A 26,064-nucleotide genomic window follows, 5' to 3' on the forward strand; every position below is an offset into this window, starting at 1 on the left:
GGTGGTGGGCGTGGCTATGAAAATCAGCCCTAGTGATGGGCGTGGCTATGAAAATCAGCCCTAGTGATGGGCGTGGCTATGAAAATCAGCCCTGGTGATGGGCGTGGCTATGAAAATCAGCCCTGGTGACGGGTGTGGCTGTGCAGCGCATCTGCACAACCCATGCGTGTTGTCGCGGAGCGGGAAAGAACACGAGCAGCCCTTCTCATCCGCCCCGTGAGAGCTCTAGTGCTCCACAGGAGAGATCGGGGCCGGTGGCTCTAAAGGAAACAGAGTCGCAGGACATTCGGGATGGGATTCGGGGTCTGGAGAGTGAGGATGATGTTCCAGAAGAAGACGACTTCACTGTATTTGAATCAATGTAGATGGTTGTACCGCGCTTAAAAAAAAAACAACAACAACACATCCCCTGAAAATAAGTCCTGGGGTTTCTTCTTGAAGGAAAATAAGTAGAAGACCCTGATCTTATTTTCGGGGAAACACAGTATCTCCCGTGTTATGTGACTCTTCCCAGCCAAACGTGAAGGCTTGTGCATGTCCACCTTACGAAGATACTTGACTCTGTGGGATAAAGCGATCCAAGCTCAGTCTCCTGCCCCTACTTGGCAGCGACCTAATGTGATATCTAAACAGGACAGCCAGGGTGCAACCCTTGGTCTAAGCCTTTTGTCATGCGTGATTGGATGAGATTGGCACTCACAAGTGCGCATGCATGCGGTCCTCCAAGAGCAGTTTGGGTTCTTGATGGGGTCTGGCGTTGTATGAGAACCTAAACTATTTTTTTTTTAAATTACTTTTGTTCCTTCATTACTTTTTTATTTTTTTTATTTTTCCAGCATATGGTGGGGGTACGAATGTTAAGGTCACATATATTGCCCTTGGCAACCCGCCTGCCCCCCTCTTTATTACTCTTAACCCTTTGCACTCGGATGTCGAGTGTGACTCGACACCGTTAGCACCGGTAGCAGCTCGCACCATGAACAATTATAGAGATTAGAATGACTCTTTGAATGTATCGATAATTTTGAAGCGTAAAACAAACAAAAAAAAAATCCAAATAAATAAGTTTGCATGCAGAGAAACTCCAGCGTTTGTAAAATCTGGGGCATTTAAAAAATTAAATCCCGAGTAGAATAAAGGAATCGAGAAAAAAAGCAAGCGAGTGCGAAGGGTTATTGAAGCTTAGTGCCCGTCAAAGCTTATGTTTATTTCCCTGCGATGTATGGCTGACACCGTGTTTTCTTCTTTCTCGTCCCTTTTTAGGAAAGCATGCCTCAGACCCCTCCCTTTTCAGCGATGTTTGACAGCAGCGGCTACAACCGGAATCTGTACCAGTCTGCAGAGGACAGCTGTGGGGGGTTGTATTACCATGACAACAACCTTCTCTCTGGGTCCCTGGAGGCTCTCATCCAGCACTTGGTCCCCAACGTGGATTACTACCCGGATGTAGGTATTCACGATCCTCTGAAACATGTCCGCACCACTACGCAGAGATTACCGTGTTTCCCCGAAAATAAGCCCTCTCCTCCATAAAACAAGCCCCGGCAGGATGTCTGAGCACCTGTGCAATAGAAGCCCTACCCCGAAAATCAGCCCTAGTGATGGGCGTGGCTATGGAAATCAGCCCTGGTGATGGGCGTGGCTATGAAAATTAGCCCTAGTGATGGGCGTGGCTATGAAAATCAGCCCTGGTGATGGGCGTGGCTATGGAAATCAGTCCTGGTGATGGGCCTGGCTATGAAAATCAGCCCTAGTGATGGGCGTGGCTATGAAAATTAGCCCTAGTGACAGGCGTGGCTATGAAAATCAGCCCTAGTGAGGGGCGTGGCTATGAAAATCAGTCCTAGTGGTGGGCGTGGCTATGAAAATCAGCCCTGGTGACGGGCGTGGCTATGAAAATCAGCCCTAGTAACGGGCGTGGCTGCGCAGCGCATCTGCACAACCCATGCGTGTGGTCGCGGAGCGGGAAAGAACACGAGCAGCCCTTCTCATCTGCCCCGTGAGAGCTCTAGTGCTCGACAGGAGAGATCGGGGCCGGTGGCTCTAAAGGAAACAGAGTCGCAAGACATCCAGGATGGGATTCGGGGTCTGGAGTGTGAGGATTATGTTCCAGAAGAAGACGCCTTCACTGTATTTGAATCAATGTAGATGGTTGTACCGCACTTAAAACAAAAATAACACATCCCCTGAAAATCAGCCCTAGGATGTCTTCTTGAGGGAAAATAAATTTAAGACCCTGCCTTATTTTCGGGGAAACACAGTACAGACAGTAAACAGGGACCATAGATGTTGCAGAATTATATCTGGGTTTCAGGGAATGTTTCTAATAAGAAATTGCCTATGGATTGGTTATTGAGTGCTTTGAGATCAAATTGAGCCTGGGTATGGATCAGATTTTGGTGTAGACTGTATATCACTTTCTTGCATTGTAGACAGCCTGCTACCATCTCAATGAAGTATCTGTAGGCTGCTTCATGCATACAGTTGGTGCTTAAGTAGAGATGTCAGGGAACATTGGATGCTTCTGGAATATTTAATGCCCTTTTTTGGTTTCCAAGACCATAACTCTGCTGAGAAAACTGAATGTAGCCAGGGAAAGCACACGGAACAGATTTAGGCTCAAGATGCAATTCTTTATAGATTAGATACCAGATAGCATGTTTGCTTTTGTTTTACCTTGGTAACCTGTATTTTTTTTTTTTTTTTTTGAGACAGAGTCTCACTCTGTTGCCCAGGCTAGAGTGAGTGCTGCGGCCTCAGCCTCGCTCACAGCAGCCTCCAACTCCTGGGCTTAAGCGATCCTCCTGCCTCAGCCTCCCCAGTAGCTGGGACTGACTACAGGCATGCACCACCATGCCCAGCTAATTGTTTCTATATATATATTTTTTGCCAATTAATTTCTTTCTATTTATAGTAGAGACAGGGGTCTTGCTCTTGCTCAGGCTGGTTTTGAACTCCTGACCTCGAGCAATCCGCCCGCCTCGGCCTCCCAGAGTGTTAGGATTACAGGTGTGAGTATTTTCTCAATCTTTACAGTAATTCCAAGAAAGTAGAAAGGAGGAAACTGAAAGTCAGAGTGTCGAATGTTTGTTCATGGTCTCACGACCAGCATTCGCAATTAAACACGGGTTTTCTTGCTGGGGAAAGCGAATTTTCCCCCTTTCTTTGTGCTACATACAGCTGCCCCAGTGGAATTGAGCTGAGTAGTAGTACAATGACATTTACTAAGCAGGCCAGGCAAGGTGGCTCACGCCTGTCATCCTAGCACTCTGGGAGGCCGAGGCGGGCAGATTGCTCGAGGTCAGGAGTTCAAAACCATCCTGAGCAAGAGCGAGACCCCGTCTCTACTATAAATAGAAAGAAATTAATTGGCCAACTAAAAATATATAGAAAAAATGAGCCAGGCATGGTGGCGCATGCCTGTAGTCCCAGCTACTCGGGAGGCTGAGGCAGGAGGATCGCTTGAGCCCAGGAGTCGGAGGCTGCTGTGAGCGAGGCTGACGCCACGGCACTCACTCTAGCCTGGGCAACAGAGTGAGACTCTGTCTCAAAAAAAAAAAAAAAAAGATTTATTAAGCAGCTGGTTATTGAAATATCTAGAGACTGAATTCATTTTTATAAATGCAACAACAACCTTGGTGTGCAAAGAATAGTCCATGCTTGTCACCGTCATTCACCATGCTATTTCTTAACCGAGTTCTCTCTCTGTGAGTGATTTGTTAGCATAGCATTTTCAGAATTGTCGCTACCCAGGGAAAGCTTGGCATCGGAGGTAAAAGGAGTCCCTTGTTTAGCCCTGTAAGTATTTATGAGCTAATCAAGGCGCCCAAGGAAGAAGAAGAAAAAAAAAACAAGAAACAAAAAACAAATGGAATTTCTCTTTCCACTGGGAGTCTGAAACTATTTACAGCAAATAAGCACAGCTTCATGACTGGCTTCTTGGGAGACAATGTAGTTAAAGAAAAGAATATAGCGTTGCATTGTGTTAAGTCACATTGCTTAGCCTCCTAGCAAGTGAATAGATTGCTTGAAAGCCTGCCTTTAAATGTCCTGACACAAACACTTTAGTGTGAAGTGCTAGACACGCTGGAGGATTCTTGAGCTGTGGGTTGGGTGAGTGGGTGTTGGGAGATTTTTTTGTTTGTTTTTTTGGTTTCCATTGAATTATCATAATATTTGCACACAGAATCATTTTCTGTGTGCGTCGTATATTTAAGTTAGAGTCATCTCTCCAGGCTAAATTTCATTCTTCTTTATCTTTTTTTTTGAGACAGAGTCTCGCTCTGTCGCCCAGGCTAGAGTGAGTGCCGTGGCGTCAGCCTCGCTCACAGCAACCTCCAACTCCTGGGCTCAAGCGATCCTCCTGCCTCAGCCTCCTCCCGAGTAGCTGGGACTACAGGCATGCGCCAACCACGCCCGGCTCATTTTTTCTATATGTTTTTAGTCGGCCAATTAATTTATTTCTTTTTATAGTAGAGACAGGGGTCTCGCTCTTGCTCAGGCTGGTCTCAAACTCCTGACCTCGAGCGATCCTCCTGCCTCGGTCTCCCAGAGTGCTGGGATGACAGGCGTGAGCCACCATCGCGCCCGGCCTGAATTTCACTCTTCTTTACCAGAGTGAGTTGCGTGTCCTGGTGTCCTCAGGACAGATATGCACATGTGCTCTGAATAATTTCAGGAGCCAAAGTCTGCTGGCTCTGCACGTCTGTTATTTTTGGTTCGGTTTAAGGGAAAAGATAGATCAGAAAGTAAAGGAGAAACCTGTCATACACTGTTTATTTATGTTTTTAATACTGGTCTGCATTACTTTAGAAACTGCAGCATAGTAACTTGATCAAGAGAACTTAATGAGGCCGGGCGCAGTGGCTCACGCTTGTAATCCTAGCATTCTGGGAGGTTGAGGCGGGTGGATCGCTCGAGGTCAGGAGTTCAAAACCAGCCTGAGCGAGACCCCGTCTCTACTAAAAATAGAAAGAAATTAATTGGGCAACTAAAAATATATATACAAAAAATCAGCCGGGCATGGTGGCGCATGCCTGTAGTCCCAGCTACTCGGGAGGAGGCTGAGGCAGGAGGATCGCTTGAGCCCAGGAGTTGGAGGTTGCTGTGAGCGAGGCTGACACCACGGCACTCACTCTAGCCTGGGCAACAGAGCGAGACTCTGTATCAAAAAAATAAAAAAAGAGAACTTAATGAAATAAGATGTATAGTATACAGGAAAAAAGATTAATGTCAAAGAGAACGTAACCATGGTGACTTTTTTTTTCCCCCTCTTTCTGCAGAGAACGTACATATTTACCTTCCTGCTCAGTTCTCGGTTATTTATGCACCCGTACGAGCTAATGGCCAAAGTCTGCCACTTATGTGTCGAGCACCAGAGACTAAGTGATCCTGACGGTGATAAGGTAATGATGTTTTTTTTTTTTAATTTCAGAATATGATGGGGGTACAAATGTCAAGGTCACGTATATTGACCTTGCCCCCCTCCCCCCACGAGTCAGAGCTTCAAGCGTGCCCATCCCCCAGACGGTGCACGTCTCACTCGTCGTGTCTGTCTACACCCGTCCCCTCCTCCCCTCCCACCTGCCCGACACCCGACAGATGGGTCTACTTCTTTTTTTTTTGAGACAGTCTCACTCTGTTGCCCAGGCTAGAGTGAGTGCCGTGGCGTCAGCCTCACTCACAGCAACCTCCAACTCCTGGGCTCAAGCGATCCTCCTGCCTCAGCCTCCTCCCGAGTAGCTGGGACTACAGGCATGCGCCACCACGCCCGGCTAATTTTCTCTCTATATATATTAGTTGACCGATTAATTTCTTTCTATTTATAGTAGAGACGGGGTCTCGCTCTTGCTCAGGCTGGTCTCGAACTCCTGACCTCAAGCGATCCTCCCGCCTCGGCCTCCCAGAGTGCTGGGATGACAGGAGTGAGCCACCAGCGCCCGGCCTGAACTTCACGATCTTGCAGTTAGATTTGCCAACTCTGAGGCTTAGATTTTTGCAGAGTTGGTTTCCTTAAGTTGCCCTAGCTCATGCCTGGGGCTGAATTGCATAAACGGCCTCATAGTAGCTTTGCCTGGAGGAGACTGCGAATCACATAAAAAAAAAAAAAAAACACACAGTGTAGACGGAATGTCACGGAAGATCCCGAGATCCCGCCTTAAGTTGGTGGCACTCAGCGTTGAGGTGGAGAGAGAGGGGGGCGGGAGCCACATCTTCAAATCTAAAGACTCTGCGCTAGAAGGTTCTCCGCGGCACCGTTTGCAATTATTTATTTGATGCATTCCATGGTGAGAAATCCTGCTGAATTAAATTTGCTTTTTCTCCCTAGAACCAGATGAGAAAAATTGCACCCAAAATCCTTCAGCTCCTGACGGAATGGACAGAAACGTTCCCTTACGATTTCCGGGATGAAAGGATGATGAGAAACTTGAAAGACCTGGCCCACCGCATAGCCAGCGGCGAGGAGGTTGGTCAGCTGACTTTAGCAGGTGCTCTGGGGTTGTCCCAGGCATAGCCTTGGTGGGAAACGGGGCTGAACGATGCATCGGACCGTCCCCTACTTCCTTTCTGTTTTGTCTTTGGACGAGTCCCCTGCAGGGCCTGTTGGTCTGTTTCGTGTCGTGTGTCCAACGGGAATGATTGTACCATGTCACTTCAAAGGGTTACGATCTGTGTCATCCTAGCACTCTGGGAGGCCGAGGCGGGAGGCTCCCTCAAGGTCAGGATTTCGAGACCAGCCCGAGCAAGCGTGAGACCCTGTCTCTACTATAAATAGAAAAGAAATTAATTGGGCAACTAAAAATATATAGAAAAAAATGAGTCGGGCGTGGTGGCGCATGCCTGTAGTCCCAGCTACTCGGGAGAAGGCTGAGGCAGGAGGATCGCTTAGAGCCCAGGAGTTGGAGGTTGCTGTGAGCGAGGCTGACGCCACGGCACTCACTCTAGCCTGGGCGACAGAGTCAGAGTCTGTCTCAAAAAAAAAATAGAAGTAGACCCATCTTGAGCATGGAAAAGAGGAAATAAATGCTCACCTTCTTAGGAGCCAGTGGAATAAGATAGTGGCCCTGCTTTGGCTTGAGTTTAGGTTCCAGGCAAAAGGAAAATACAGCAGCAGGGTATATAGTTTTCACTGTTAGAAAAAGGAAAGCATGCTAATTCTTCAGGGCATTCAATGAGAATTTGAAAAACTTTTTTATAAGGCAGTTGGCATAAGAGACAAATCATGGAAACTGCCCTTTCTAGTGTTTACAGCAAATCCTGTTTGATACACGCTGAGGCCGTAGGTGAATGTATAAATCAGCGCAGGTAATTCTTAGGGGGCAGAAGAAAAGCTGAGAAAATGATGCAGATCTCCTGGTGCCTGGAAAGTGATTCAAGACTAGGACCTAGTTAAGTATAGGTGGTGATTAAAAGGCTCCTTAGATAATCTCCCATAAATATCCCTCCCTTCAATTAAGCCTTTGATAAGAGTTAACTAGCCGTGCCAAATTCAAGGTTATCCTCTTTGAAGCAGTCCTGGAGGGCTGGTGTTCTGTGTTGGGGCTTGTTGGGTTAAGGCTGTCCTTTGTACTGTGTTTCTCCGAAAACAAGACAGGGTCTTCTATTTATCTTTCCTCCAGAAGACACCCTAGGGCTGATTTTCAGGGGATGTGTTATGTTTTTTTTAAGTGCGGTGCAACCATCTGCACTGATTCAAACACAGTGAAGTCGTCTTCTTCTGGAACATCATCCTCACTCTCCAGACCCCGAATCCCATCCTGAATGTCTTGTGACTCTGTTTCCTCTAGAGCCACCGGCCCCGATCTCTCCTGTCGAGCACTAGAGCTCTCACGGGGCGGATGAGAAGGGCTGCTCGTGTTCTTTCCCGCTCCGCGACGACACGCATGGGTTGTGCAGATGCGCTGCGCAGCCACGCCTGTCACCAGGGCTGATTTTCATAGCCACGCCCATCACTGGGGCTGATTTTCATAGCCACGCCCACCACTAGGGCTGATTTTCATAGCCACGCCCATCACCAGGGCTGATTTTCATAGCCACACCCATCACTAGGGCTGATTTTCATAGCCACACCCATCACTAGGGCTGATTTTCATAGCCACGCCCACCACTAGGGGTGATTTTCATAGCCACGCCCACCACTAGGGCTGATTTTCATAGCCACGCCCATCGCTAGGGCTGATCTTCATAGCCACGCCCACCACTAGGGCTGATTTTCGGGGTGGGGCTTCTATTGGGCACGTGCTTACACATCCTGCTAGGGGCTTATTTTATGGGTAGGCCTTATTTTCGGGGAAACACGGTAGTTGCTGTGTTGCTGCTAAGGTACTTGGTTACAGACACAGAATTTTCATGGAAAAAGTAGAGGAGGCATTTGGCATTCGCAGCGATACCTTGTTTCATTTATCCTAATGTGCATTTTCCCATTTTGAATAACCTTTCTTGGAAAAGCATCTCTTCCGTGGTGTGCAGTAAAGATAACGTAAGAAGACACTTTTTATCTATTCTGTCTAATTCTTGTGAACACATTTTAATGCCATTTCTCTCCGTACCTCCTCCCCCCCAAAAAAAAATCAGACTAAAATCATATAAGATGCAAACTTGAATTATTTGCACCTGGCTTTTCTGCATCACGTTCTCGTGAAAATGGACTTAACCCTTTTGCTGTTACTTTTATGCCATTAGATCGAACCGTGGTGCTTGGGAAAGCCATTATATTTCTGCAAGCCTGAATGAGTCGTTTCCTGAGTCATTCTGCAAGTTGTGACTGCTATGATCGTTTTGCCAATTTGCCTGTCAGGGCTCCAGTCGGGCACGAATTAAGGGTTCCCTCCCTCGCAAAAGCAAAAAGTGAAGCATCGCTGTGGGGTTTTGTAGTAAATCTGGCGTTAGAGGGGTCAGCTGTTGAGTTACTTGGCAGGGTCAGTGCTGGCTCAGGGGGACCTTGGTTTGTGACAGGCTGCTCAAAAGATTGGTGGCATCGTAAAGACTTTGTCTTGTGTGAAGGCTGAGACCTCAGTCAAGATAGTTTTTCATGTCAGTTAAGTTGTGCATAGCTACTTAATATCATGCGCCAATCATCCCGCCTTCCCTCTACTGCTTTAAAAAAAAAAGAAGAAGAAGATGGAAATTGGCGAGGTGTGGTGCTCACGCCTGTCATCCCAGCACTTTTGGAGGCTGAGGTGGGAGGATCGCTGGAGCCCGGGACTTGGAGGCTACAGTGAGCTATGATCACACCGTTGCATTCTGGTCCGCAATAAAGCAAGACCTTGCCTCTTAAAATAAAAATAGATAGGGCCGGGCGCGGTGGCTCACGCCTGTCATCCCAGCATTCTGGGAGGCCCAGGCGGGCGGATTGCTCGAGGTCAGGAGTTCGAAACCAGCCTGAGCAAGAGCGAGACCCCGTCTCTACTATAAATACAAAGAAATTAGCTGGCCAACTAATATATATAGAAAAAATTAGCGGGGCATGGTGGCACATGCCTGTAGTCCCAGCTACTCGGGAGGCTGAGGCAGGAGGATTGCTTGAGCCCAGGAGTTTGAGGTTGCTGTGAGCGAGGCTGACGCCACAGCACTCACTCTAGCCTAGGCAACAAAGCGAGAATCTGTCTCAAAAATAAATAAATAAATAAAAAATAAATGAATAAATAAAAAATAAAAATAGATAAAAGGTAGAAGTTATAACCTGGTGCTTTGCAAAAGGAATACCTTGAAAATCTTTTGATTTTTTGGGATAAAACGTTAGTGGTTTGAGAAATGACAAATGTGAAACGGGTTTTGGTGCTTCTTGTCCTAGGAATCAAAGACGGAGGTCATTTCTGTTTGTGTTGACCAGGCGAGATGTTGTCTTTTTGTTTAACGGGATCAGGCCATTCGAGAGTTGGGCAGATCTAAGGAAAGGGCCAACAAGCCTAGTCTGGCTTTTCATCAGCACTGCTGTGTTAATACCATATTCTTTTTTCTTTTTTTTTTTTTTGAGACAGAGTCTTGCTTTGTTGCCCAGGCTAGAGTGCCATGGCGTCAGCCTCGCTCACAGCAACCTCCAACTCCTGGGTTCAAGCGATCCTCCTGCCTCAGCCTCCTCCCGAGTAGCTGGGACTACAGGCATGCGCCACCATGCCTGGCTAATATTTTCTATAAATATTAGTTGGCCAATTAATTTATTTCTGTTTATAGTAGAGACGGGGTCTCGTTCTTGCTCAGGCTGGTCTCAAACTCCTGACCTCGAGCAATCCTCCCGCCTCGGCCTCCCAGAGTGCCGGGATGACAGGCGTGAGCCACCGCGCCCAGCCTACCATGGCATTTCTTTCGGGGACTTGTGCATCCTCGGATTTTGGTATCCGGGAAAGTTCTAGAATCAGTCTGTGCCCCAGATCGGAGGGAGGGCCGTACTTACTATTTTTATCGCTTGTTTTCCTCACTGGACTCCACTCTGCCCCCTCTGAGTTCACCATGCCCATCCTCAACTCCCAGCTCAGTACCTGGCATTTAGTAGGATGAATGAATGAATGAGAGAATGAATGAATGAATGAACAAATCAATTACTGGAATAGGAAAAATTATTTTCCCCTCTGGAAGGAGGAGTCTGGGATTAGGTTGGGACTTGTTGCTTCTCTCCTGGGACTTTAGGGTTTTTTTTTTTTTTTTTTTTTTTAATTTGTTTGTTTTTTCTGGCATGCAATGAATCCAGGTGTTGTGCCCTGTATATAATTTATTCAGGTTCTTCTGAATTTGCCGGGACAGTTTCACATAATTTGGCTTCATGTGTGTCCCCCCACCCCTACCCCCGGACTGGGGAGTTTCCCAAAATCAAGTGGTTTATTAGGACTATGCCTTCAAGGAAACAAGAAATGAGAGACTAATGATCAAATTACGTGACAAATGACTGCCGTGGGCAGAATGCAAGCTTCTCTTCCTTCAGGGGCTGGTCTTTATAATAAAGAACTTCTGTCTTTATTTGCCAGGTAATTACTGTCAGTGCCTCTTGAAGTTACAGAAAAAGAATAAGGACACATTTAACAATGCGTGAGTCAGGGAGGAAGCATGCTGAACCACACAAAGCTTGATTCCCCAAATGCAATCAAATGGCAGCAGGAAAGTTTTTAAAAGAGATCACATTGTATATACCTTCTCTGTCTCACGTAGTCTGTTTCTCATACACGCTAGGTACTCGGATAGCTTTTCCCCTGTATGCTACTATGCACGTTTTTTTTCTCTTACATTTTATTTTATTTTATTTATTTTATTATTTTATTTTATTTTATTTATTTTATTTATTTTATTTTTTAATTTATTTTATTTTATTTATTTTATTTTTTTATTTTATTATTTAATTTATTTTATTTTATTTTATTTTATTTTTTTATTTTATTGTATTTATTTTATTTTTTTATTTTATTTTTTAATTTTATTTTATTTATTTAATTTTATTTTTTATTTTATTTTATTTTATTTGAGACAGAGTCTCACTCTGTTGCCCGGGCTAGAGTGAGTGCCGTGGCGTCAGCCTCGCTCACAGCAACCTCCAACTCCTGGCCTTAAGCGATCCTCCTGCCTCAGCCTCCGCCCGAGTAGCTGGGACTACAGGCATGCGCCACCACACCCGGCTAAGTTTTTCTATTTTTTTTTTTAGTTGTTTGGCTAATTTCTTTCTATTTATAGTAGAGACGGGGTCTCACTCTTGCTCAGGCTGGTATCGAACTCCTGAGCTCAAGCCATCCTCCCTCCTCGGCCTCCCAGAGTGTTGGGATGACAGGCGTGAGCCACCGCGCCTGGCCCGAAAAGAACCTTCTTACACTCACGTCTCATACCCATGTCATCTACGAAATTCCTATTCTGTGGGAAAGTCTTAAAAACTGTTTTTCTTCCTAATCCATCAAATACTATAGGAATACATTCTCATGATTGACAATAAAAAAAGTCACGCAAAAGGTACTAAAAATTTCTATCAATGCTACCTCTCTCTTAAAACTGTTACTAGTTTTGTGTGTGTCCTTCCAGAGCTGCTTCTATGCACACGTGCATTCGTGCACGTATGTGCACACTGCCGTGGGACTGGCGTGTTCGGTTTTTGTTGCTGTGTGTGTTTACCTTGTGTGCGTCCTTCTTTTGTCACTCAGCTATGTGCATTAGATGTCCCCACGTCACCGCAGGTGGCTGTATCTCCTTTTCACCCCTGCACAGAAGTCGAGCATATGATAGGGCCATGTGCATTTCCTTTTTAAAATCTATTACGGCCGGGCGCGGTGGCTCATGCCTGTCATCCCAGCACTCTGGGAGGCGGAGGCGGGAGGATCGCTCCAGGTCAGGAGTTCGAGACCAGCCTGAGCAAGAGCGAGACCCCCGTCTCTACTAAAAAATAGAAAGAAATTAATTGGCCAACTAAAAATATTTATAGAAAAAATGAGCCGGGCATGGTGGCACATGCCTGTAGTCCCAGCTACTCGGGAGGAGGCTGAGGCAGGAGGATCGCTTGAGCCCAGGAATTTGAGACCAGTCAGGAGTTCGAGACCAGCCTGAGCAAGAGCGAGACCCCCTCTCTACTGGAAAATTAGAAAGAAATGAATTGACCAACTAATATATATAGAAAAAAATGAGCCGGGCATGGTGGCGCATGCCTGTAGTCCCAGCTACTCAGGAGGAGGCTGAGGCCAGAGGATCGCTTGAGCCCAGGAGTTGGAGGTTGCTGTGAGCGAGGCTGACGCCATGGCACTCTAGCCCGGGCGACAGAGTGAGTTAGACTCTGTCTCCAAAATAAAATAAAATAAAATAAGCCGGGCGTGGTGGCTCACGCTTGTAATCCTAGCACTCTGGGAGGCTGAGGCGGGCGGATTGCTCGAGGTCAGGAGTTCGAAACCAGCCTGAGCAAGAACAAGACCCCGTCTCTACTATAAATAGAAAGAAATTAATTGGCCAACTAATATATATATATATATAATTAGCTGGGCATGGTGGCGCATGCCTGTAGTCCCAGCTACTCGGGAGGCTGAGGCAGAAGGATTGCTTGAGCCCAGGAGTCTGAGGTTGCTGTGAGCGAGGCTGACGCCACGGCACTCACTCTAGCCTGGGCAACAAGTGAGACTCTGTCTCAAAAAAAAAAAAATAAAAATAAAAATAAAATAAAATATAAAATAAAAAATAAAATAAAATATAAATTCAGAAAGTTCTTCTCGCTGAAAAAAAAAAAAAAACAACAACCCACCAGCACCTCATTTTGAAGTGTCCCTTATATCTCAGCAGTTATTTTTTCCATGCATGATGGTATCAGCCGCCCACCTTGCAACCCGCACCCTAACACCCCCACCAAAAACACTCCTCCTGTCGTTACGCCAAATCACGCCGGTTCTCCAAGGCCACGGCGGGCGTCGGTGGTTCGGGGAGGAGGCTGCGGTCTCTGCCCGTGCGCACCGGGAAAACAGCCGTGCAGAGCGTGTGAGGACGTGCCTGTCCCCCCGTCTGTCCCCCAGCAGGCGTTCCGGAAGAGCGTGCAGCAGATGCTGCAGAGCCTGGTCCGCAAGCTGGCCGCGCTCAGCCAGTACGAGGAGGTCCTGGCCAAGGTCGGCTCCACGGCCGCCGACCGGCTCGCCGTGCTCAAGAGCAAGCCGCTGTCCGTGCAGAGGGACATCACCGCTGTCTGCAGCGACCCCTACACGCTGGCCCAGCAGCTGACCCACGTGGAGCTGGTGAGTCCCCGGCCGCCCTCCTGCCCTTGGCCACGCAGGTGCGGGTTGCCTTGGCAACCAGACAGGGGCCACCTGTCAGCGGGAGAGGTCTGAGCCATCCAAATGGGAAACCGTCTACGGAGATGCCGTGTTTTCCTCCCAAAATAAGACAGGGTCTTCTAATTATTTTTCCTCCAGAAGACACCCCATGGCTTATTTTCAGGGGATGTGTTATTTTTTTTTTAAGTGTGGTACAACCATCTGCATTGATTCAAATAGAGAGTGAAGTCCTCTTCTTCTGGAACATCATCCTCACTCTCCAGACCCCGAATCTCATCCTGAATGTCTTGCGACTCTGTTTCCTTTAGAGCCACCGGCCCCGATCTCTCCTGTCGAGCACTAGAGCTCTCACGGGGCGGATGAGAAGGGCTGCTCGTGTTCTTTCCCGCTCCGCGACGACACGCATGGGTTGTGCAGATGCGCTGCCCAGCCACGCCCACCACTAGGGCTGATTTTCACAGCCACGCCCCTCACTAGGGCTGATTTTCATAGCCACGCCCATCACTAGGGCTGATTTTCATAGCCACACCCACCACCAGGACTGATTTTCATAGCCACGCCCACCACTAGGACTGATTTTCATAGCCGCGCCCACCACTAGGGATGATTTTCATAGCCACGCTCCTCACTAGGACTGATTTTCATAGCCACGCCCCTCACTAGGACTGATTTTCATAGCCACGCCCACCACTAGGGCTGATTTTCATAGCCTCGCCCATCACCAGGGCTGATTTTCGGAGTAGGGCTTCTATTGCGTACGTGCTTAGACATCCTGCCTGGGCTTATTTGATGGGCGGGTCTTATTTTGGGGGGAAACACGGTAGCTAAACCACAGTCTGTTTAGGCATTTGCATAGGAATGCTTCTCATAATCCCTAGAATCCCCTTGCAAATAAATATTAGACACGTCTAAAGAGCAAAGAGGTTATTGACCTTCATCATCTTCTGCCTCTTATCAATTTTCCCGTGACTCACTGAGTCTTTCCTCATTAGCATTTGGAGTATTGGCCTCGCCAGAAAAATTGCTTCTGTTCAAACCCTGGAGATGATGAAGGTGTTTAGGGTGAAAGGTTTAATTTTGTTATCTGCATTAAAAAAGAAAAAATGAGGGTGGGTGGGGGCCACAAGTCAATAGAGAGGGGATTGCGAGGGTCCGTTTCTTCTCATTTTCGCTAATGCTTTCGGCCCGTGGATTTTTCCATTCCAGGAGCGGCTCAACTACATTGGGCCGGAGGAGTTTGTCCAGGCATTCCTGCAAAAGGACCTTTTGGATAATGACAAGGTAACTGGTCTACCCTAGAGCTCAGCCCCGAAGCCAGAAATAGAATCCATTGCTTAGCCTGGGACAGTGGGTATAAAAGACAGCATTGGAAACTATTCTGTTTTAGCTTTTTTTTAAAATTTATTTTTTATATTTTTTGAGACAGAGTCTCGCTCTGTCGCCCGGGCCAGAGTGCCGTGGCGTCATCCTGGCTCACGGCAACCTCCAATTCCTGGGCTCAAGCGATCCTCCTGCCTCAGCCTCCCGAGTAGCTGGGACTACAGGCATGTGCCACCACGCCCGGCTCATTTTTTCTATATATATTAGTTGGCCAATTAATTTCTTTCTATTTTTAGTAGAGACGGGGGGGGGGGGGTCTCGCTCTTGCTCAGGCTGGTCTCGAACTCCTAACCTTGGGCAATCCTCCCGCCTCGGCCTCCCGGAGTGCCAGGATTGCAGGCGTGAGCCACCGCGCCCAGCCTTGTTTTAGGTTTTAAACTCAGAAAAGTCAGCAACGTCTGACTTGTTGCAACTTTTCTTGGGGTCTCCGAGCGCATTCGCGATGTTCTCTCACCCCATCGCCAAGCCTCCTCTTCCGGGGAATTTAATTAAGACCTGTCGAAAAGATCGATCCAGGCAGTGGTGGTGACTGAAGGTAGGAGATAAAAGGATCATGATTGTTCTGGCAGATTGTCAAGTCGGAGGGAAAATAAAAGAGGATGCTTTTGCTTGCAATTCAAAAATAGCAAAGGCAGGATGCACGTCCTGCAGGCCGGGCTGCTTGGCCTCTTGTTTTAAGGCTCATCCCTCCTGATGCATTTAGTGTCTGGGTGAAGCCTGCCCGTCAAGTCGGTGGCACTGAGCCCGGACTGCAAAAGTCCGGGTGTACACATAAAAGAGACTTTCCCCCAGTGACTCGGAGGCATTTCGACCCGTTAGGCAAAGCCCCCATCACCCACGGCTGAACCGACAATAGGAGGCAACAGCTGTTTTCTGCCCTTAAAATAATCTCTCTGAGTACAGGAAGTGAAGAAGAACATGTTTTCCAGGAGTAAAGCTAGTGGACTTTGTTTGTTTGTTTGTTTGTTTCTCTTGCAAGGAAGGAAAAGACGGGTGAAATTAGCCTCTTTAAACTGGCCTTGAACTCCAAGATGAGATTAGCTTCTTCTTTTTTTTTTTTTTTTTTGAGACAGAGTCTCGCTCTGTCGCCCGGGCTAGAGCGAGTGCCGTTGCGTCAGCCTCGCTCACAGCAACCTCAGACTCCTGGGCTCAAGCGATCCTCCTGCCTCAGCCTCCTCCCGAGTAGCTGGGACTACAGGCATGCGCCACCACGCCCGGCTAATTTTTTCTATATATATTTTTAGTTGGTCCATTAATTTCTTTCCAATTTTTAGTAGAGACAGGGGTCTCACTCTTGCTCAGGCTGGTTTCGAACTCCTGACCTCCAGCGATCCTCCCGCCTCGGCCTCCCAGAGTGCTGGGATGACAAGGCGTGAGCCGCAGCGCCCGGCCACTTCTTTTGCTTTTTGAACCATGTGTCACTCACCCTGCTTAAAGACCCAGGATGGTATTGATTGGCTTCCATTTCTCTACCTTGTAAAGTATTTAGTGTCCCGTGACATTAAGCTCCAAAGCTTTGCGTCCTACAACCTAACTGTAAGAGAAAGTTTCCTAGCCCTCTACACTCTTAGCAGCCTCTCCTTGCCGAGTGGATAGTAATGGGTATTTGCAGCCCATTCATCAGTCAGGATTGTTCTAGAATATGCAGCTAACATCCCTTTGTTGAATTTTGCTTTCGAGTTTCCCGGGAACGGAGGGAAGGACACTTTTTACGGACGCGTCCGAGAGCAGTTCGAGACCTCAGGCGTTTCGCTGGACTATCCTAAGAGATTTTGATATTTATGTCAGGACAATCAAGAACATTGGGCCGGGTGCGGTGGCTCACGCCTGTCATCCTAGCGCTCTGGGAGGCCGAGACGGGAGGATCGCTCAAGGTCAGGAGTTCAAGACCAGCCTGAGCAAGAGCAAGACCCCGTCTCTACTAAAAATAGAAATAAATTAATTGGTCAACTAATATATATAGAAAAAATCAGCCGGGCGTGGTGTCGCATGCCTGTAGGTCCAGCTACTTGGGAGGGAGGCTGAGGCAGGAGGATCGTTTGAGCCCAGGAGTCTGAGGTTGCTGTGAGTGAGGCTGACGCCACGGCACTCACTCTAGCCCGGGTGACAGAGTGAGACTCTGTCTCAAAAAAAAAAAAAAGAAAAAAAAGAATGCTAGAGATCCATTCTCTGTCTGTCTGTCTCTCTCTCTTTTTGCACCCCAAAGATTTTCCAATCCGTAGACCTGACAGCAGAGGCCCACTTTAGGCGAAATGACATTGCAATAGGTTCTTTTTTTTGTTCCCCTCTGACTCACCTGTGTATCGATGGATTCTTTGCTTTCTCTGCAGACCTGCTACAGCGAACGTAAGAAGACGCGAAATCTGGAAGCTTACGTGGAGTGGTTCAATCGCCTCAGCTACCTGGTGGCCACGGAAATCTGCATGGTGAGAACAACACGCTCTTTCCCGGCCTCCTAGCCCCGGACATTGCTGTTATTTTCTTCCGTGCGATTTTCAAGAGCCTTCGTGTGGGGTGACGGGCTCCCTGTCGTTTTTCGCCCTCTGCAGCCAGTGAAGAAGAAGCACCGGGCGAGGATGATCGAGTATTTCATCGACGTGGCCCGGGAGTGCTTTAACATCGGCAACTTCAATTCCCTCATGGCAATAATCTGTGAGTGTTTTCCGGAGGGAACATGTTGTGCGTTCGCATGGGTCCCGTGAAATAATCCACCCAGAATTTCGCACGGGGGCACAGTTTGTTAAGAAGATTCTGGACTTTTTTTTTTTTATGAATCCCGGGCGAGCGATGTCAGAATGTTCCCGGTGTCTTAAAGACAGCCAGATAGGGTGCATTGCGAAAATATGTGTCATTCTTTCTTTTTTTTTTTTATTATTTTTCTTTTTCTTTCTAATTGTTTTTTATTAAATTTCACTTTCTATTTTTTATTTTTATTTATTTATTTAAGGCCTGACTTTCTTATTATTTTACTTAATCCCCAATGCAACAGTATTTTTTTTTTCGAGACAGAGTCTCGCTCTGTTGCCTGGGCTAGAGAGAGTGCCGTGGCGTCAGCCTCACTCACAGCAACCTCAGACTCCTGGGCTCAAGCGATCCTCCTGCCTCAGCCTCCCGAGTAGCTGGGACTACAGGCATGCGCCACCATGCCTGGCTCATTTTTTCTATATAGTTTTAGCTTTCCAAGTAATTTCTTTCTATTTTTAGTAGAGACGGGGGTCTCGCTCTTGCTCAGGCTGGTCTCGAACTCCTGACCTCGAGTGATCCTCCCGCCTTGGCCTCCCAGAGTGCTAGGATGACAGGCGTTAGCCACTATTTACTTTTTTATTTTTAGCGGATTATGGGGGTACAAGTGTTAGGGTTACGTATATTTCCCTTGCCCCCCTCCCCCCTTGAGTCAGAGCTTCAAGCGTGCCCATCCCCCAGACGGTGCACGTCTCACTCGTCGTGTCTGTCTACACCCGTCCCCTCCTCCCCTCCCACCTGCCCGACACCCGACAGATGTCACTCCTGTGTGTCCACTTAGGTGCTGATCCGTCAACACCAGTTTGCTGGTGAGCGCACGTGGGGCTTGTGTTTCCATTCTTGGGACGCTTCCCTTAGTAGGATGGGCTCCAGCTCCAGCCAGGAAAACACAAGAGGTGCTGGGTCACTGCTGTTTCTCAGAGCTGAGTAGTGCTCCGTGGTGTGCACAGACCACGTTTTATTAATCCACTCGTGCATGGATGGGCACCTGGGTTGTTTCCACAGCTTTGCAATTGCGAATCGTGCTGCTATAAACATTCGAGTGCAGGTGTCTTTTTTGTAGAGTGTCATTGGATCTTTTGGGTAGATGCCCAGCAGTGGGATTGCTGGATCATTTTTATGGGTCCCGTGAAAGAATCCACCGAAAATTTTGCAGAGAGCACAGTTTGTTAATAAAAACTGGACTTTTTTTTTTTTTTTTTTATCAATCCTGAGTGATTTCAGAATGTTCGGAGTGCCTTAAAAATAGCCAAACTGGGTGCGTTGGGGATATGTGTCATTCTTTCTTAAGTATGCAAGAATTAATGGAATGCTTTAAGTTTATTTATCCTCAGCCTAATGTTCATCTGTAAAAGCTTTTTAAGTGATACATTTGTCTAAACGAAGAGTTTTTTTTTTTTGCAAGAATTTGGGCAGCTTGTATATCTGGCATTATAGAAATACATGATATGAGACTACATCATATGATTGCTTGGGCAAGAAGGCAGCCCGAGAAACTGGAACATTTTCTGAGTGTTCATGCTCCTAGTATTTATTGTTTCCTGCTGCAGAACTTTTTATCTCAGTATACAAACTCACTCTCCCAGACCATGGGGATTTTTAACACCAGGGACGATTGTTCTTCCCGTTCATTCTGAAGACATTAGGCTCATGGTAACAGCATGTCCTAGTTGTGTCACTTTGCACTTGTGATCTTGCCATGATTATTGCTAATAGCTCTTTTATGACAAAGTATCTTAGTTTGTATGACATATTATATAGCTATCCTACAATCACAGGTGCTCAGTAAATATTGGAATGAAACAATAAAGAGTTGGGGTCTCTTTGCAGGGCCAGTTTGAAGCTAAAGAACCTACCAGATCTAATTCAGTGCTCTTGGCCCTAATAAAGCCTCCCTTTTTTTTTTTACCCATTCCTTTTCCACTTTGTTTGCATGCCATTTCCTCTTCGTCTCCCCCGTCGAAAACACTGGCCAAGTTTCAGCTCAGTTGTGTATCTGACTCACTCTCTGAAAACAGTGAACAGAAAGGGTGTCTGGATATCAAAGACCTGAAAGGCCCTACAGATAATAGACTACTTAATTTCCTTCTTATACTGCTAAGAAAATGTCCAGGCGTAGCCAGAGCGTGGGAGGAATATTTGCAATGCACATAGCTGACAGGTGACTTGCACCCGGAGTCTGTTAGGGGCCCTACGAATCAATAGGAAGACAAATAACCGGGTGATGAAAAGGGCAAAAGACTCGGACAGAGACATCCCACAAGAAGATTCTGTACCTTAAAGGGTGACGAGCACATGGAATGGTGTTCATTCCCACATCGGTAGACTTCGGAGAAATGCAGATTAAAGTTACAGTGAAACACCATTTCACACGCTAAAAAAAAGACGGGCTACAGCAGATATCTTTGAGGGGATGGAACAATTGGAACTTTTCATCGTTTTTGGTGGGAGCATAAAACGGTGCTACTGCTACTTTGGAAAACTGTTTGGCAGTTTCTTATCTAACGTTAAGCATAATCGCAAACCATAATCCCACCCTGTGTTTATGGGATAAATACATAACCCAGTACCCACCTATGTGTATTGTCCCATAAAAATGCAAGCAACTATCCACGGAAAGGTTTGTAAAAGACGGTATATAGCAAGCGGCTTTGTTCATGATAGACCGAAACTGTGGGGAAAAAAAACCAAAAACACAAAGGCCTGTTTGCAAGGGAAGGGCTAAATGAATTGTGGTATAGACATATAATGAAATACTATGCAGCTATAAAAATGAACAATTGATATATATATGTATGTATATATATATGTATGTATATATATGGATTGATATATGTATGGATATATGTGTGTGTGTGTGTGTGTGTGTATATATATATATATATATATAATAGATGAATTTCAAAATCATTATGTTAGAGCAAAAGAAGCCAGGACAGAAAGGTATATACAGTAGACATATAATGAAATATTATGCAGCTATAAAAATGAACAATTGATATATATATATATATGTGTGTGTGTGTGTGTGTGTGTGTGTGTATATAATGGATGAATTTCAAAATCATTATGTTAGAGCAAAAGAAGCCAGGACAGAAAAGTATATACAGTAGACATATAATGAAATACTATGCAGCTATAAAAATGAACAATTGATATATATGTATGTGTATATATATGTATGGATATATATGTGTGTATATATATATATATATGATAGATGAATTTCAAAATCATTATGTTAGAGCAAAAGAAGCAAGGACAGAAAAGTATATACAGTAGACATATAATGAAATACTATGCAGCCATAAAAATGAACAATTGATATATATGTATGTGTGTGTATATATATATATGTAAATGTATGGATATATATGTATGGATATATGTGTGTGTGTGTATATATTATGGATGAATTTCAAAATCATTATGTTAGAGCAAAAGAAGCCAGGACAGAAAAGTATATACAGTAGACATACAATGAAATACTATGCAGCTATAAAAATGAACAATTGATATATATATGTATGTGTATATATATGTATGGATATATATGTGTGTGTGTGTGTGTGTGTGTATATATATATAATAGATGAATTTCAAAATCATTATGTTAGAGCAAAAGAAGCCAGGACAGAAAGGTATATACAGTAGACATATAATGAAATACTATGCAGCTATAAAAATGAACAATTGATATATATATGTATATATATGTGTGTGTGTGTATGTATATATATATATATATATATATATATATATATATATATATATATATATAATGGATGAATTTCAAAATCATTATGTTAGAGCAAAAGAAGCCAGGACAGAAAAGTATATACAGTAGACATATAATGAAATACTATGCAGCCATAAAAATGAACAATTGATATATATGTATGTGTATATATATATATGTATGTATATACATGTATGGATATATGTGTGTGTGTGTATATATTATGGATGAATTTCAAAATCATTATGTTAGAGCAAAAGAAGCCAGGACAGAAAAGTATCTACAGTAGGATTCCCCTTACATGAAGTTCTAGAACAGTCAAAACTAATGTGTCATGAGAGGCCACCACTGTTCTGATTCCTATGCAATTCTTTAGGCTGCTGTGGGTTCTTTTCTCTGTAAAGAGCCACTGTAATTTTTTTTTCCAAGTACCGTGTTTCCCCGAAAAATAAGCCCTCCCCATAAAACAAGCCCTAGCAGGATGTCTGAGCACGTGCACAATAGAAGCCCCACCCCGAAACATAAATTCACATTTCAGTGCCCATACATAAACTTTTATTGGACTGCGGCCACCCTCATTTGTCTGTGTCGTTATCTGCATAGCTAGATGGTGGCTGTTTCTGCCCCACAGTGACAGCGTTTGGCAGTTGTGGCAAAGAACATATGCACTGCCACGTCTAAAATGCTTCCTGTCTTTCCCTTTCTGGGAAAAAAAAAAAAAATTTTGCTCACCCCTGGTCAACACAGATGTTCATAACCATCCTGTTTCCGGACTTAGGAGAATTTGCAAGGGAGCAAAAAAAAATAATCATAAAATTGGAGATTATTGCTTACTAATAATTTGTAATAACTCTTGCTTACAGGTAGCCATGAACACCTTTTTTTTTTTTTTTAAAGCATCTACATTAAAAAATGGCTTTTCTTATTTCTCTATTTCAATTTTCCTTTTTTTTTTTTTTTGCTCCTCCCTCTTCTGTTTTCAACGGGGAAGCCGGCATGAACATGAGCCCCGTCTCCCGGCTAAAAAAAACCTGGGCCAAAGTGAAGACTGCCAAGTTTGACATTCTGGAGGTAGGTGAAGCTGGTGTGCTCCCGTCGAGTGGCATTTTGCACCTGTCTAGCGGAACTAGTCGACGGAGCACTGCCTCTTGATCAGGCAATACTGCAGAGGAAAAAACGCCCAGCTATTTTGATCATCCCAGGGAAAAGGAATGGGATTATAATTGAAAGAGGAAGGAAATAAAGTGGACATATAGGAGTAACATTTATCGGGTGTCCGGAGGGTGGGAGGAGGGAGGAGGGGATGGGTATATAAAAAACAAAAACAAAAACAGGCCGGGCGCGGTGGCTCACGCCTGTCATCCCAGCACTCTGGGAGGCCGAGGCGGGAGGATCGCTCGAGGTCAGGAGTTCGAGACCAGCCTGAGCAAGAGCGAGACCCCCGTCTCTACTATAAATAGAAAGAAATTAATTGGCCAACTAATATATATAGAAAAAAATCAGCCGGGCGTGGTGGCCCCATGCCTGTATAGTCCCAGCTACTCGGGAGGAGGCTGAGGCAGGAGGATTGCTTGAGCCCAGAAGTTTGAGGTTGCTGTAAGCGAGGCTGACGCCATGGCACTCAGTCTAGCCTGGGCAACAAAGCGAGACTCTGTCTCAAAAAACAAAACAAAACAAAACAAAAACAAACAAAATAAAACACATGAGATTATCCTCAAAAAAAAAAAAAAGAAAGAAAGAAAGAAAGAGGAGGAAATAAATCGGGGTGGACTTGTCCTTTTATAGGTAGAGGTTGTCTATATTGGGGGTTAATTTTGACAAACGGTGACCTGTCCATCAACCTTGAGTGCCAGAAAACAATTTGGGCTCTAAGAGTTGAGGGTTTTACTTCACTTCGAGCTACTACTCCTTTTATCTGTGGTGCCCTGGGGCAGGAGTTCCCATGCCTGCAGAAATGTTCATGCCATCCTCTTCTTAGCACATCTCGCTGAGGTGGGAAGACGCCTTTCCCATATGATTCCGAGGATAATGAGAATTGGGCGCAAGGGTTTGTGTGTTTGAATCATAGCTCATCTCAGTAGTACCTTGGTGGGTTGGTGCTTTGAACACTATCTTGTTTATTTATTTTTTTTGAGACAGAGTCTCACTCTGTCGCTCCGGGCTAGAGTGAGTGCCGTGGCGTCAGCCTCGCTCACTGCAGCCTCCAACTCCTGGGCTCAAGCCATCCTCCTGCCTCAGCCTCCCCCCCGGAGTAGCTGGGACTACAGGCATGCGCCACCACGCCCGGCTCATTTTTTTCTATCTATTTCTAGTTGGCTGATTAATTTCTTTCTATTTTTTAGTAGAGACGGGGAGGGGGTCTTGCTCTTGCTCAGGCTGGTCTCGAACTCCTGACCTCGAGCGATCCTCCTGCCTCGGCCTCCCAGAGTGAATACTATCTTTGGAAGAAATAAAAAAAATGTTCTTTCCTAAGTTTTTCCCCAAATTGGAAATTACTGCTATGTGTTACGGGATGCTCTTATTCATACTCTCTAATACGTTTCCATTCCTTCTTGCAAAGTGGTGAGCCTCATTTATTTTCGAATGATTTGGAGCCCAATGCAAAGCCCAAGTTCACTACCAGGTTTTCGATCACTGCACGTGGCCAATCTCCAAGTGGCCCGTTGGCCTCAGATGAAACCAGGAAAATTGTCCTAATGCTAACAGCGTTTGACTCTTATCTGTTTTAGGGCTAATCTCAACAATTAGACTGCAAAGAGTGTGGTTTAGGTTTAATGTTACTGAAGCTACCTTAGTTTACACAACTAAACCAAACCCCAGGAGAGAAAACATTTTTTTTTTAAATTTTTTTTATTTTTTTACAGAAGGATTTTTTCCTGGCTAAGAAAACATTTGTTTTAATGTATTTTGTGTACTTGTTTGTGTGTGAGAGAGAGACATCGAATTGTTACTGAGCTCTCTAACTTATTTTGAATTTTTTTTTTTTTTTTTTTTGAGACAGAGTCTCACTCTGTCGCCCCAAGCCGTGGCGTCAGCCTCGCTCACAGCAGCCTCCAACTCCTGGGCTCAAGCGATCCTCCTGCCTCAGCCTCCCCCCCGAGTAGCTGGGACTACAGGCATGCGCCACCACGCCCTGCTCATTTTTTTTTTCTATCTATTTTTAGTTGGCCGATTAATTTCTTTCTATTTTTTAGTAGAGACGGCGGGGGAGAGTCTCGCTCTTGCTCAGGCTGGCCTCGAACTCCTGACCTCGAGCGATCCTCCCGCCCCGGCCTCCCAGTTGAAATTTTTTTACGGTATAGCTAACAGTGTGATCTTGTAAAACCTCTTACAGGTGAGGCTTGAATAGTTGACGCTCTTCTCTCTCTTTTGTCTGCAGCATCAGATGGACCCTTCCAGCAATTTCTATAACTACCGGACAGCTCTCCGCGGGGCCGCGCAAAGATCTCTAACTGCTCATAGCAACAGAGAAAAGGTGTGTGCTCACAGTGGCGTGTTGTTCGCGGTAGAGTCACCGTGTCGCCGAATCTCTCCGAGAACTGCTACCCTGAGCTTTTTGTACTTGTTGGGATCGAGGAAGGAGAGAGGTGGAAATGTCACCAGCCGCCGCACAGGGAAGGGGGCTGCGGAAAGGGAAACTGCCTTGGTGTAGAACTTAGCAGATGCATATTTCTGTGCTTATTATTACGTGCCTTAAATGATTATTATTTCACCCCATCTTTGTTGCGTTTCAAGCAACGAATGAAGTCGCGTTAAGATGACTAATAAGTCCCATTACAGAGTACAGGCCTAAGGGAAAAAAACAAAAAGAAAGAAAAAAAGAAAAGAAAAAAAAAATAAGATGACTAATAAGGCCGGGCGCACTGGCTCACGCCTGTCATCCTAGCACTCTGGGAGGCCGAGGTGGGAGGATCGCTCGAGGTCAGGAGTTCGAGACCAGCCTGAGCAAGAGCGAGACCCCCGCATCTCTACTATAAATAGAAAGAAATTAATTGCCCAACTAAAAAATATATATAGAAAAAATTAATTACCCGGGCATGGTGGCGCATGCCTGTAGTCCCAGCTACTCGGGGAGGGGGGAGGCTGAGGCAGGAGGATCGCTTGAGCCCAGGAGTCGGAGGTTGCTGTGAGCGAGGCTGACGCCACGGCACTCACTCTAGCCCGGGCGACAGAGCGAGGCTCTGTCTCAAAAAATAAAATGAAGAGGGCGTATTGTTTTTGAACAGCCATTAATTTTAATGTACACACTGACATCCCTCCTTCCCCTGGGGCATTCTGTCCCCAACATCTTGTGCAAGAACATTCTAGGTGGTTTCCCACGAGAGCAGGTGCAGACTTGTCCTGTCGTGCACAGGCTGGGTTTACTCAATAGGCAGTTTGCAGCTACGATTGCCTAAAACCTTGAGCTCTCAGGTTATCCTGAGCAATGTCTTCAAGGCAAAAATAAAATGTTCATCTGAAAAAAGTTCCTCTGAAATGCAGACA

General features: G+C 45.7%; 1 protein-coding gene across 4 annotated transcripts in view; it reads left to right on the top strand.

Moving 5' to 3' along the window:
- The window catches only part of RASGEF1B (RasGEF domain family member 1B), a 301,773-nt gene that overhangs the window by 266,165 nt on the left and 9,544 nt on the right, over positions 1-26,064 (top strand). For 3 of the 4 annotated variants that reach the window (XM_075998734.1, XM_075998736.1, XM_075998737.1), the window contains 9 exons: positions 1,264-1,446; positions 5,283-5,405; positions 6,329-6,466; positions 13,464-13,679; positions 14,925-14,999; positions 17,429-17,524; positions 17,648-17,750; positions 22,571-22,650; positions 24,959-25,054. In XM_075998734.1, coding sequence (XP_075854849.1) covers positions 1,264-1,446; positions 5,283-5,405; positions 6,329-6,466; positions 13,464-13,679; positions 14,925-14,999; positions 17,429-17,524; positions 17,648-17,750; positions 22,571-22,650; positions 24,959-25,054 — 1,110 coding nt within the window. The remainder of the gene's footprint in view (positions 1-1,263; positions 1,447-5,282; positions 5,406-6,328; positions 6,467-13,463; positions 13,680-14,924; positions 15,000-17,428; positions 17,525-17,647; positions 17,751-22,570; positions 22,651-24,958; positions 25,055-26,064) is intronic. The other variant, XM_075998735.1, reaches the window with a different exon arrangement.

Source organism: Microcebus murinus, chromosome 29 (assembly GCF_040939455.1).
Source record: "Microcebus murinus isolate Inina chromosome 29, M.murinus_Inina_mat1.0, whole genome shotgun sequence".
Classification (NCBI taxonomy): domain Eukaryota; kingdom Metazoa; phylum Chordata; class Mammalia; order Primates; family Cheirogaleidae; genus Microcebus; species Microcebus murinus.